General features: G+C 49.2%; 1 protein-coding gene across 3 annotated transcripts; it reads left to right on the top strand.

Annotated features, from left to right (window-relative positions):
- The first annotated feature begins 1,780 nt into the window (after positions 1-1,780).
- On the top strand, positions 1,781-9,259 carry LOC120690010 (peroxidase 35-like). Of its 3 annotated transcripts, none has more exons than XM_039972516.1 (4): positions 1,788-2,068; positions 6,980-7,180; positions 7,362-7,527; positions 8,489-9,259. In XM_039972516.1, the coding sequence occupies exons 1-4, from the start codon at positions 1,838-1,840 to the stop codon at positions 8,884-8,886; spliced, it is 996 nt and encodes a 331-aa protein (XP_039828450.1). In that variant the 5' UTR covers positions 1,788-1,837; the 3' UTR covers positions 8,887-9,259. The 3 variants fall into 3 exon arrangements, with proteins under 3 accessions (XP_039828451.1, XP_039828450.1, XP_039828452.1); XM_039972518.1 differs by lacking the exon at positions 1,788-2,068 and adding an exon at positions 6,213-6,814; XM_039972517.1 differs by lacking the exons at positions 6,980-7,180; positions 7,362-7,527; positions 8,489-9,259 and adding exons at positions 2,170-2,364; positions 2,461-3,349 and having other exon boundaries at positions 1,781-2,068.
- Positions 9,260-13,009: the final 3,750 nt, after the last annotated feature.

Genomic DNA, 13,009 nt, shown 5'->3' with positions numbered 1-13,009 from the left:
GTTAGCCTGGGGGTTCGGTCGAGGCTTCTTTTGCTCCTTCTTTCCGGTTCTCTGTTGTGACAGTATGTACTCGCTTATTTCCGTTCTGCAATGGAAATGGGGTGAAGCCTCGATTCGAAAAAATATAACTCCGTTGGTCAGATAGTTGCACGCAAACCGAGCTTCCTAGCATAGCACGAAATCATTCTTTTTGTTTTTTACAAAAAGGCAGTTTAGCTGTTCGCTTAATGAAATAGATAAAGGTAATATATTGGTGAGGGGTTATACATGCGTTTGCTTTTCTTTCTATTATAGATTGTGTTGTGTTTCAACCTTTTGATCAATGTTATAAAGTAAATATACTTAGCAGACCTATGCTGTCTCCCTTTGGTTGAACTTGCTCTCTGCCAGGGCAATTTTTTTTAGATAATGGATGAAAAGCATCCGGCCTCTACGCCCAAGGGCGTACACAGCCAATTATTACATGGTTCGCATAAATGGGAAAAATAGAGGAGAGCGAAGCCGTTCTCAAAGATAAATTTACAGCAAACGATAAAAAGTGTTCCACCCTCCCTTGATGAACTCTAAAGCGATAGTCTCTATATTTCTGCTCATCAAGGAAAGTGCTGTCTTGGCTTGCTCCTCACGCTGCAGCTGCGCCCAGAAACGTAACCAGTACGTCCCCCTGAAAATAACCTGCAAAATCGAATGGTATTTGACTTTGTGAAAAATTATATCATTCCGGCATCTCCAGATTGCCCAGCAAACAGCAGCCACTCCCACCCAAATCAAATTTCTAATCTTTTTAGATTAATTAGAAAGCCATGAGCCAAACATATGCCTAATCGAATTAGGTGGAGTCAAACCTATAGGGTAAGAAATTATCATCGAAACCATTCTCGCGTACGGGCAATCTAAGAAAAGATGATCTATAGACTCATTAATATTACAACCACAACATTTTTGGCTACCCGTCCAGTTTTTTTAGCGAGATTATCTTTTGTTAAAACCACTCTCTTTTGCAGATACCAAAGGAAGATTTTAATTTTGAGAGGAATCTTTTGCATCGGTCTACTTAAGCCCGTGTGGTGCAAACCATCTACAGTATGCCAGTCGACGATAAGGAAATAAAGCCTTCTTGAACCATGGTAGATCATCAACCAGAGCTTCAGGTTGCAGTAAAAACATCAATATTTTCTATGGGTGTCAATTAATGATCCTTAGGTGCACCTCCAATCCTCTTAAGTTCAAAATTGTGTAGTAGTTTTCCAAAATCACATCTCATTTTGAAAAATTAGTACAAAATTTTGAACTAAAGAGAGTTGAAGGTGCATCTAAGGGTCACCAATTTACACCCCCTAATGCTTTCAGTTAGTTCAGCATCTCATTTTGACTCGAAACAGTGAGAACCGTCAGCAGATTCTGGCAAGCACTTGCCCTAGAAGCAACTTAGCCAGAGGCTCACACTTCATTTCTTAGAATAAGGTAACTCATCAGTTTATCGCGTGATGTTCATGTTCCACGCATGAGCTAAGCGCCAAGATGGGCAGCATTATTCGTGCATGTCCCATTCAAGAAAAACCCCATTTTAGATTTTTAACGCATCAAAGAATCAGCCCAGAGAGAGAGAAAGAGTTCAAAACACACGAGTGGATACAATACTGACGGACCATGACATAGCTCTCCGATGTGTCACGAATGTCAACTCTTCTCGGTTTCGTGCCACTGTTCGTCGGAGTCTTTTATTTCACGCTTTGACACTTCACCACTTCACACCCAAGCATGATATATACCTACCGATTTTGCACCCGCCTGGATGTAGCAACCAGAACACAAGCAAACCGAAAAAACAACCAAGATGGCCAGGCCGTCGCCGTCGCCGTCGCCGTCGCTGCTCGTCCTCTCGGCCATCGCCGCCGCCGTCTGCCTCGCGCAGCCCGGCGCGGCGGCCCTGAAGGTGGACTACTACGCGAGCACCTGCCCCAACGTGGAGGCCATCGTGCGCGGCGTGGTGCAGCAGAAGATGCAGGCCACCATTCGGACCATCGGCTCCACCATCCGCCTCTTCTTCCACGACTGCTTCGTCGAGGTCGATCCAGATTGTTTTTTTTCCAGTTTAAACTGCAGATCGAGCGCCGCCACGTAGTACGTAGCTAGGAAGCTAAGCAAAACGGTCGATACTGCGCGCAGGGTTGCGACGGCTCGGTGCTGATCGAGTCGACGCCGGGCAACCAGGCCGAGAAGGACGCCTCCGACAACAAGTCCCTGGCGTTCGAAGGCTTCGACACGGTGCGGAGCGCCAAGGACGCCGTCGAGGCCGCCTGCCCCGACACCGTCTCCTGCGCCGACGTACTCGCCCTCGCCACCCGTGACGCGATCGCCATGGTACGCGCGCGCCGCTAAAATATCTGATAGAGTCCATGGCACGATACTAGTTTCCAGTAACTAACTTTCGCGTCCTTACTCGTGTCGTGTGTGCAGAGTGGCGGGCCCTTCTTCCCAATGGAGCTGGGCAGGCTGGACGGGCTGAGCTCCACGGCCAGCAGCGTGCCAGGCAAGCTGCCCGAGCCGAACCAGACCATGGACCAGCTGCTCGCGGTGTTCAAGGCCCACGGGCTCAACATGTCGGACCTCGTCGGGCTCTCGGCAGCGCACAGCGTGGGGCTGGCGCGCTGCAGCAAGTTCTCGGACCGGCTGTACAACCACCGGCCGGGGCAGCCGACGGACCCGACGCTGAACCCCAGGTACGCGCGGTTCCTGGAGAGCAGGTGCCCCAACGGCGGGCCGGACAACCTGGTGTTCATGGACCAGGCCTCGCCGGCGGAGCTCGACAACCAGTACTACCGGAACCTGCAGGACGGCGGCGGGCTGCTGGGCTCCGACGAGCTGCTCTACACCGACAACCGGACGCGCCCCATGGTGGACGCGCTGGCCAACAGCACCGCCGCCTTCTACAAGGCCTTCGCCGACGCCATCGTCAGGCTCGGCCGCGTCGGGGTCAAGTCCGGCAGGCGTGGCAACATCCGCAAGCAGTGCGACGTGTTCAACTGAAAGAAAAAACCGGGGTGAGCGCTGAGCAGTGGCGCATGTGTCATGGACTTGTGTGCCATGTGCGTGTGCACACGGAATTGCCGTGCACATTTGGTGACATGAGTGTCCGACAGCAGAGGGAAATTAAAATTCGTTTGGGGGGTGTTTCTGGTAATGTGTATGTACATACACCTTTCCTTCTCGTTTGATTCGTTGCATGCGTTGGTCGTTGGAAGTGTAAGCAATGCACTTATGCCCAGAAGATGTTCTTCCGCAAATGTATGTAGACAGTGACGAATAAAGCATTATCAAGAATAATTATTATTTGATTGGGTATCAAGCTGTCTGTCATCGTGACATTTTTTTAGTGTGTAGTGTGGCAACTGAATTACCTGAAACTTGCAGCAAACCGCTATAGTTTTTGGGTATGCAACGCCGCACCGGAGCAGTTTGGTCCCAAAAGTAGAGTAAAATACTAGAGCAGTTCGCTGATTGAACGATGATCTTTCCTAAAAAAACAGAGAAAGAACGAAGTTTCAGGCCTCGTTTGCTTTTTTCAGTTTAAATCATAAGTTTCATCGCATCGCATCGTACGTTTAAATACTAATTAGGAATGGTAAACATAGACTTAATACAAAACTAATTTTATAAACTATGACTTAATCATGAGACGAATCTATTAAACATAATTAGCCTATAACTTGACAACTAATTGCTACAGTGATCATTCGCTAATTATACATTAATTATACTTAACAGATTCGTCTAGAGTTCTAATTACAATTTATGCAATTAGTTTTATATTAAGTTGTCATCCGAACATTCAAATTGACATCCGAATATTCAATGTGACAGCTATTTGAAAAACCAAACGAGACCTCAAAGACTCGAGCTCCTGCGAAATCGCGTGCTGGACCTTCCATCTTCCAGAGGGATTTGAATCTGTCAATCTCATGATCAATTATTGTGCCGGAGGTCGATGTCGAACACGGTATTTCGTCGTGATAAGTAAAGCCTGAAAGTGAAAGGGGGCGTGCGTACAAATTTTTACTGAACACTTGCCGGTGTCGACTTCCGTACAACCAGCAACACGTTGTGCCTATTTTCATTACCAGAGTTTTTAGTTTCAAATTCCACTTGAACCAAAACCCGCCTCGCCGCCGTCTCCGGGCCTGTTCCTTCAGGACACGCGGAGCCGCCGCGGCAGACACCTTCGCGCTCGCGCGTGCCGTCGCACAAAAGGGCAGCGGGAGAGCAGAGCCTTGCGGTGCCGTGGCAGACCTGGCGCTCCGGCCGGTCTACCCCGGAGCCGCCCATGGGATGCCCGGCTGGCTGGCTGCTTGGTGGGGACCCTGCAACTACTCGCGGAAATTGACAGCTGAACCGAAATCACCAGAGTCGCCGCTCGCTACGTTTTATTATTTACCTTATCTCGGGCCGCGTCGGCCGTTGGATAACTTCCCAGGTCGTCATGTCAGGCCGCATCGCGTGACGATCAGCGCCGCGCTCGTGATGTGTGATCCGGTTGAGCAACTTGAGCTTGCTCTACGTGTGCGCTCGTGTTCTCTTTTTTTTTCCTACCTTTTTGGTGAGGAATGTGTGTACGTTCGACTGTTCTGATAAATCAATTTTTTTTTTTAGGGAATGATAAATCACAACTGACTGGCCTCGAAAAGAAAAGGCCGGATTAAAGTTTAGTCTTTTTTTAGAGAATAAGGGACTGGGCCCGCGTGTAATACCATGGGCCAGCCCATTTATTGTGCAACATTTCTGGCCCATTTACAACGGTATTTTTTTATGCCCGTACGAGCCCCAGGCTCCTAGTGCTGCCCGTACGGGCCCATGCCCGTACGAGTCCAGCACAGCAGCACTCTTCTGTAAGCCGTGGCCCACGAGCGTGACCAGCAGCTACGAATCAGAGATCCAGATTATCTGCCGCCCTAATCGCCACCCAAGATAATCCACCGATGGAGATGGACAAAGACAGCGACTGCAGGTGCTGGGCTAGGATTAGCATCAGCCTAACCAATAAGCCGGCGATTGCCGTCGGGACCTTGGCTGGGCGAGCCCGGACCCGGATCAGTCCAGTGGATGTTACCATCACCACCAACGTTCAAAAACACCCGTCATTTCCCCCTCCGGCCGTTGCCCTGGAGCCAGCCTCAGTCATAGTGCGCGCAGCTACCAATCGCAACGGATCGAGAAGCCGGAAGCTGCAACAGGGCTGATTTGACGCGCCAGCCATGTTGTTCGGGAAAAGGTGGGGGCGCTGACGCTAGGATCCAAGCAAGGCGCCCAGAAGTGGCACGATGGCGGCTGGCCTGCTAGGGGCTACCCGTCGGAAGGTTCGAAGAAGCAACGGAACTCTTTTCCAGGCAGATGCCGCCTTTTCTTTTTGGCCGCGAAGCGCTAGCTGCAACCTGCAATGGGGCACCCCAATTATGCACACCTTTCGGTTCTGAGCCGTCTGGTAGCAATGGCCGGTTCCGGACGCCTCCAATCATGGAAAACCTGCCCCGGGGTGCAGGCCGGACGCCTCGCCTTGCTTGGCCGCATCCGCCTTTCCAGAGGGGCGGAAGCTCTTATCGGCTAACGAACGTGCACGGAACCGCGGCCAGTTCCATACTGGTGGCGCCCATACGTCTCGTGATACATGTGCTGGAGTGGCACATTGATCCTAACAAGGGACCTTGTTTTCAGTTCGTTCGAGTTGGTTCAAGCAGTGTTTCAGTTTCCCGAAGCCGGAGCGCGCAGCGCATATGACGGCAAGTTCACGCGACAAGGTATACTCCTGGTCTTACAGTACCACTCGACCACATCAGAACCTCTGTTAGTTCGCTCCTCTGGATCATGTGATCCCTGTCTGTGATTCTTCTGAACAAGGCGTGAGCTGCTACTTACCTGCTACCACTTGCTACTGTCAATTACGGCATTGTTACTTGTGCCTCTGGCGGCCGGTCACGGCTGCTGCAGAACGCGAACCCTGTCGTGAGCACGCAGCATGTAGTTCCAGGCGCGCACCAACCGCGCCATGTGGAGGTTGCGGTCGCACCACATGTTCGCCGCGCGGGCGGCCAGCTAGCCAGACCCCGCGCATCCGCCCACGGCACGGCACGAGCCGCCCCGCGCCGGGCGGAGGTAGGCAGGCGCATGTGTCCCCGTGGGCGCCGCTTCTAGATCCCCCGCTCCTCGCCGTCCACCGCCGCGCACGGATCTCGGCGCCCGCGCCAGCCGTCGATCGCGTACGCCCGGCGAGCCGCCGCCGCCGCGCGTATTAACTCTCGTGCACTCGCTCCCCCGGCTCCCCCACTCCGAGGAGACTTGGCTTCTACTGCATCGCAGGCGCGCACCACTTCGCTCGCTCGCTCGATCATATAACCTCACCGGTCACCACCAGCAGCCACAGCCCAACGCTCGACAGCGTCATCATCACTCACGGTACCCCAAGCCGCGCGCGCCGCTGCCCGCTGGTGGTGGTGTCAAAAGCCGCCGCGCGCGAGTGCGAGGCGCTGGGCAGGGGGGCGAGCGAGCGTTGCGTGCGGAGCCGGTGGGAGGCGCAGGGAGCGGAGGACAGGATAGCGAGGGGGAGCGCGGCATGGGCGCCGGGATCAGGATCCTGGCGGCGTTCCTGGCGGCGCTCGCGGCCGCCGCCGGCGTGGCGGCGCAGCTGCGGCAGGACTACTACGCCGCGGTGTGCCCGGACCTGGAGAGCATCGTGCGCGACGCCGTGTCCAAGAAGGTCCAGGCCCAGCCCGTCGCCGTCGGCGCCACCATCCGCCTCTTCTTCCACGACTGCTTCGTCGAGGTCCGTCCCGTTCCCCCTCCCCTCCATCGCTTGCAGCAAAGAGATTTCTCTTTTTCTTCTCCAAAGATTTTAGTTCGAGGCAGCGAGCGGCCCAGGGAATCTGGACGGCGCCGCCGCATGTGCGCTTAATTGCTCGCCATGTGACCGTGACTGCGATCCCCCCAGGGATGCGACGCGTCCGTGATCCTGGTGTCGACGGGGAACAGCACGGCGGAGAAGGACCACCCCAACAACCTCTCCCTCGCCGGCGACGGCTTCGACACGGTCATCAAGGCCAAGGCGGCCGTCGACGCCGTGCCGGCGTGCACGAACCAGGTGTCGTGCGCCGACATCCTCGCCCTCGCCACCCGGGACGTCATTGCCCTGGTACGTAGTGGATGGAATGGAACCAATGCCGCTGCCGCAGGAACTCCGCGTGTACCTTTCCGCCCCCAAATCTACACCTGCAAAGGCCCGAGCTTTCGAGGATTCCCTGCGAAAAGCGTAAAGCTTCTGCCTTCTGGGCATCATTTGCGGTCCGCGTGCGTAACGCTCTCGATCCGTGCAGACTGGCGGGCCGTCGTACACGGTGGAGCTCGGGAGGCTGGACGGGCTGGTCTCGCTGTCGACCAACGTCGACGGGAAGCTGCCGCCGCCGTCCTTCGACCTGGACCAGCTGACGACGCTGTTCGCCGCCAACAACCTGTCGCAGGCCGACATGATCGCACTATCTGGTAAGCAAGCAAATTATTATTACTGATACTCCAATTAAATTACTGTTGCTCCACTGCCTTTCTTCTTTCATAAAGAAAATAGTTACTCCAACTTCTGTAGTACTAGCCCTAGCCGTAGTGAAGTACAGAGACAGATTTCCATGTGCTTTGTTCAACAGCCCCATGACTTTCGAGTCAAGCAAAGGGTCCAAGCCCCAACTCCTCCCCAGTCTGCAATCAATTTTGTGGGCTCGAGAGATCCGTAGCACAATTTGAAAACGCATTACCATCTCACCCCTAGGTTAGAACAACAGAGATGACCCATGACCAGACCAGTTGATCATCACAGTGAACGAATGGTGTTAGTGCTAGGAGTGTGCTGCACACTTGCACTGAGCACTGTAGCTGGTCGACAGATCTGAAAGTGGTCAACTGTGGCGACTGGCTGTCGTGCCGGTTGCTGCCGGATTGATTGGTAGCCTTGCTTGCTTGCCCGTGAAAGAAAGGTCAGCATGGCATTATTGTACTCCATGTTTATATCCTCCTGCACTGTCTCGCCCATGATCATCCAACCCGGACCGTTTGCGACCCGGGGAGCGTCCACCTCCATAATTTCGGCCCACGAATTGAGGCACACGACGGGCCTGCCTGCCAAATGAGCTGTCGAAACTCGAATCGAAAACTAAAAACAAAAAGAATACTCATTGGATCCGTGTCACGTAGCAGCAGCAGCATCGTGCAGGACACATTTTTAAAGTGCACTGCATCAGGTCCTACGTGTACTGCAGCACCATTCACAGAAATTTTTCTGTATCGTAAAAAACAAAGAGAGAAAATTTCTGAGAAATAGCGAGAACTCTTTTCAATATTATTTTGTACAAAAATTTGTGTGTTCCGAACGGGACGGGCAATGTGACAGAGATCTCATCTCACTATACTTGTATACAATAATAACGTGTCGTCTCGGTCTGGTGCGTTGCAGCGGCGCACACGGTGGGGCTCGCGCACTGCAGCACGTTCGCGGACCGGATCCAGCCGGCGTCCGTGGACCCGACGATGAACGCCACGTACGCGTCGGACCTGCAGGCGGCGTGCCCGGCGGGGGTGGACCCCAACGTCGCGCTGGAGCTGGACCCCATCACCCCGCAGGGCTTCGACAACCAGTACTTCGTCAACCTGGTTAACGGCCGGGGGCTCTTCACCTCCGACCAGGTGCTCTACTCCGACGCCCGCTCGCAGCCCACCGTCGTGGCGTGGGCGCAGAACGCCACCGACTTCGAGCAGGCCTTCGTCGACGCCATCACCAGGCTCGGCCGCGTCGGCGTCAAGACCGACCCCTCGCAGGGGAACATCCGCCGGGATTGCGCCTTCCTCAACTGATCTCGTGATCCGTCTCTGAAACTCTGAACCGTAGCCGCAATGCAACGTACAAGGGGCTGGTTGTTCATATAGAATCTAGAGTAAAATTTCATCACAAGGGTAAACTTAAGGTTAAATGCTAAGAAGATTGTTTGATTCAGTGGTTGATAGTGGCACTTCTTGGTAGGGCAAATGCATTCGTTTTCTTATCTCTTTTTTGTTCAGTTGGAGTAAGATTTGTTGAACAGTTTCTTCTTCTTCTTCTGTATGTGCGTGGATGTTAGGCTTTGGCTCATGAATGAAGAGCCTTTCTGTAGTTTTATGCCTTTTTCTCCCCGAGACAACACCTTGTTAATTTTTCTCAAACATTCAAGCAATAGCACTCCTTGATCCAGACAGGCGATTGCTATAGCAGAACAGCTATTCTTGTGATGGATCCACAACCACCACGCGCGCACAATCGTGTGGAAATGACTTTCTTGTGGAGTTCCCGCCATATTCAACTCCAAGAAATCTGAGCTGTGAACAAAGCGCGGAAGCAAATGCATTTTTTTTAGAGAAGAGGATGTTCCGCTTTATTTCAGAGAAACAAAGCCCAAGGTTACGGTTCACAACAGAGTACAGCCGAGTTCAACAGAAAGAGCTAAGAGCTCTGAACAGAATTATGAACGGCCAGCGGCTTAGAGCCAAACGGAATAACTACTTGACAGTGCTTGTTAGACGGAGCCTCATCTGGTGTTGACGGTGTAGTTGCATCACTCCAGTTCACCTGCCCAGTTGAAGCTAATTGTTTTGTACATGGATTTTACAGAAAACTGGCCATTGCCTTGGAATGTCCAAATGATGGCATCACAGTCAGTTTCAAAACCGACTGTCTCAACTAGAGAGACAAGTCCCCCCCCCCCCCTTCTGATAAGTCTATCATCAACTCTTCTCCTAAAGGAGATCTTTAGGTCTCTACCATCCCCTACCGAAGCTAAACTAACATTGTTTTGATCTGCCAAGATATATAGCTCCCAGAATTGGGTAGCAAGACAACAATTGCCCATCCAGGTATCCTCCCAAAATCTTATGGTTTTTCCATCTCCCACTTTCCAACTTATGCCCATACGAGCAGCTTTGTATGCCCAAAGGATTTCTTTCCAAAAAGGGGAGGTATTAATCTTGGGCTGCAGAAAATGTTGGGGTTGTTACAGTTGTACTTATAGTCAATTATTTTCCTCCACATAGTGTTCTTATTAAGATGGTATATGTTTATCCAAGAGGCAAGGAGGCAGAGGTTTAAGGTATGCAGGTCAGGGATCCCCCAACCACCATAATCCTTCTTTTGAGCTACACTTAACCAATTAGAGAGATGGTATTTATATTTTCCTTCAATATCATTCCAAAGAAAGTTCCCCCATCTGTGAGTTAATACTTTCAATTGCCCATTTAGGGAACTTTATAACTGAGAGCAAGTATATAGGAATACTGGCTAGACAAGACTTTAAGAGAATGAGTTTTCCAGCAGTGGATAAAAGTTTGCCTCTCCAACCGGCTATTCTATTGATAAGTTTATCTACTATAGGCTGAATGTCCTCCCTTCTGAGCTTAGAGAAGTGCAGGGGGTACTCCCAAATACTTAATAGGGAAAGAGCCAATATTGCAACAAAACAATCTGGCAAAACTGTTGTTTTCATCCTCATCTAGACCCAGAGTCAGCAAGTCACTCTTATTGTAGTTGATTTTCATCCCAGAGAGATTTTCAAAACAAGTGAGCAGCCATTTAAAATTAACTGCTTGTTGGTAGTCGCGCTTAAGAAAAAGAAGAGTATCGTCAGCATATTATAAACTAATGATACCTCCTTGATATGCACTGGGCAAAAGGCCCTGGATCAAACTTGAGTTAGCAGCTTTAAGAAGCATTCTGGTAAAGATATCTACTAAGTTGAACAGCAGGGGTGACAAAGGGTCACTCTGTCTAAGCCCCTTGCCAGGAGAGAAATAGCTATTGTTCTCATCATTGAGCCTCACACAAACAGACCCACCTTTAACCAGTTTGAGAATCCAGCCAATCCATTTATGATTAAAACCTCTTGTTCTTAAAACTTCCTCTAAGAAGCTCCAGGTAACTCTGTTATAGGCTTTCTCATAGTCTAGTTTCAGGAAAATTCCAGCTTCTTTTTTCCTAGCTACCTCATGAATAATTTCATGTGCGGCTACTACACTTTCTATAATATATCTGCCTTTTATAAATGCAGTTTGATTAGGAGAGATTAATCTCTCACTAATTTTAATTAATCTATTATTCAAAGTTTTGCTAAAGATTTTAAAGCTACAGTTGATAAGGGCAATAGGTCTGAATTTTTTCAGGTCTGTAGCATCTGGTTCCTTTGGAAGCAGAGTCAACATCACATAGTTAAGCCTAGTGATGTCAAGCTCTCCAATCTCAAACTTCCTAACCAAATTCATAAAATCAGATTTAATCACATTCCAAAATTTTTGGTAGAAAAGAAAAAGAAATCCGTCTGGTCTTGGGGCTCCATCAGCATAAGAACCAAAAATGACTTCCTTGATTTCTTCCTCAGAGAAGGGGGCTACCAAGAGATCATTCTCTTCATCAGTTATAAGGTCCTCTTTCTCCCAGAAAGAATAATCAAGATGTATATCTAGCTTTTCGTCATGCCCAAAAAGATTCTTATAGAAGTCGACAGCCAGCTTTAACATTTCTTTGTTTTTAGTTACTAATCCATTAGTACCTTGTAAAACAGCAATGAATTTCTTTCTTCTTTTTTGATTGCAGATGGCCTGGAAATAAGCAGTGTTCCTATCCCCCTCTTTTATATGTCTATCCCTAGATCTTTGCTTTGCTTTGGTTTCTTCCATATGCCAAATTGTTTCTAATTCCTTTTGAATTTCATGCATTCTAGTTTTTTCATTCTCATCTAAATGGTTCTGTTCAGAGAAGACATCCAAGATGTCAAACTCTTCCAGAAGGGCATGTTTTTTCTTTTTAATGTCAGCATTAATGTTGAGGGCCCAACCTTTTAGTTTCCTTCTTAGATTTCTCATTTTAAACTGCTAGACCTCAATAGGATTAGAAAGGTAGCAAGGTGAGTTCCAGGATATTTCTATCACATGATAGATATCCTCTTGTTCTAACCACCATATCTCAAAACGAAAGAGGTAAGGCTTTGGAATGGTGTCAACACCAAAATTAATGATTAAGGGAACATGATCACTACCTACTTGAGCAGCACTACTAATGCTAATATTTGTGTACAGACTATCTAAATCAGTAGAAATGAAGACCCTATCCAAAACAACCATAATTGGGTTGTCTTGGTTGTTGGTCCAGGTATAGCTCCTGGTTGGGTTCTTCAGTTCTATTAAACCCAGCAAGTTAATCCAATTATTAAAGATATCAGACCAATGAAAATCAATATTTTCATTGTTCTTGTCTGAAATACCTCTAGTCAGGTTAAAATCACCACCTATAAGCAAAGGGCCCTCCCATATGGTTGAGATATCACGCAGTTCATCAATGAACTCTTGTTTACCTTGGTCATAGGCCGAGCCATAAACAGTACTACACTCCCAAGTTATTTTATCATCCATATTTTTAACTATAGCACTGATAGAAAACTGTTTAATATCCCAGGACAGAACTTCTAGTTTAGTGGTTTTAAAACCCATCAAAATGCCTCCAACTGTGCCAGTAGCTGGAAGGTAGTTCCAGGTAAAGTTATTACCAATATAGTTTAACAAGGAACTATGAAAGTCAACTTTCTTAGTTTCCTGCAGGCCCACAAAGTCTATATTATTGTTACTAATAAAATCCTTTATACAATCTAGTATGTCTGATTTATTCAGGCCTCTAACATGCCACATGGCTCCTATCATGGTTGATATCAGGTATAAGGGAGTGCTTCATAGCACTTTTGGCAGCCTGTAAATAAGTTTTCTTTTCTGAGGTTTGGGAAACTTGACTAGGATCAGGGTCCCCAGAAACCACTTGATTACTATCTTCATGAACAAACACTAAACCATCTAAATTTGCAAATGCATTTTTTGTGGACAAAACACGAACGGCGGCGGTGAAACTGTCGCATCAATCGCCATTAGCACGGTAGATAAAGGCAGCAACGTTCTCTATCAACTGATC

This window comes from Panicum virgatum, chromosome 9N (assembly GCF_016808335.1).
Source record: "Panicum virgatum strain AP13 chromosome 9N, P.virgatum_v5, whole genome shotgun sequence".
NCBI lineage: Eukaryota > Viridiplantae > Streptophyta > Magnoliopsida > Poales > Poaceae > Panicum > Panicum virgatum.
The sequence above is the reverse complement of the archived record's forward strand: the minus strand, read 5'-3'. Positions and strand labels throughout refer to the sequence as shown.

Coding starts and splice junctions, on each gene's coding strand:
- LOC120690010 (XM_039972516.1), top strand. CDS start 1,838: ATGGCCAGGCCGTCGCCGTCGCCGTCGCCGTCGCTGCTCGTCCTCTCG. Junction 7,181..7,361: donor CCCGGGACGTCATTGCCCTG/GTACGTAGTGGA, acceptor CGATCCGTGCAG/ACTGGCGGGCCGTCGTACAC. Junction 7,528..8,488: donor CGACATGATCGCACTATCTG/GTAAGCAAGCAA, acceptor GGTGCGTTGCAG/CGGCGCACACGGTGGGGCTC.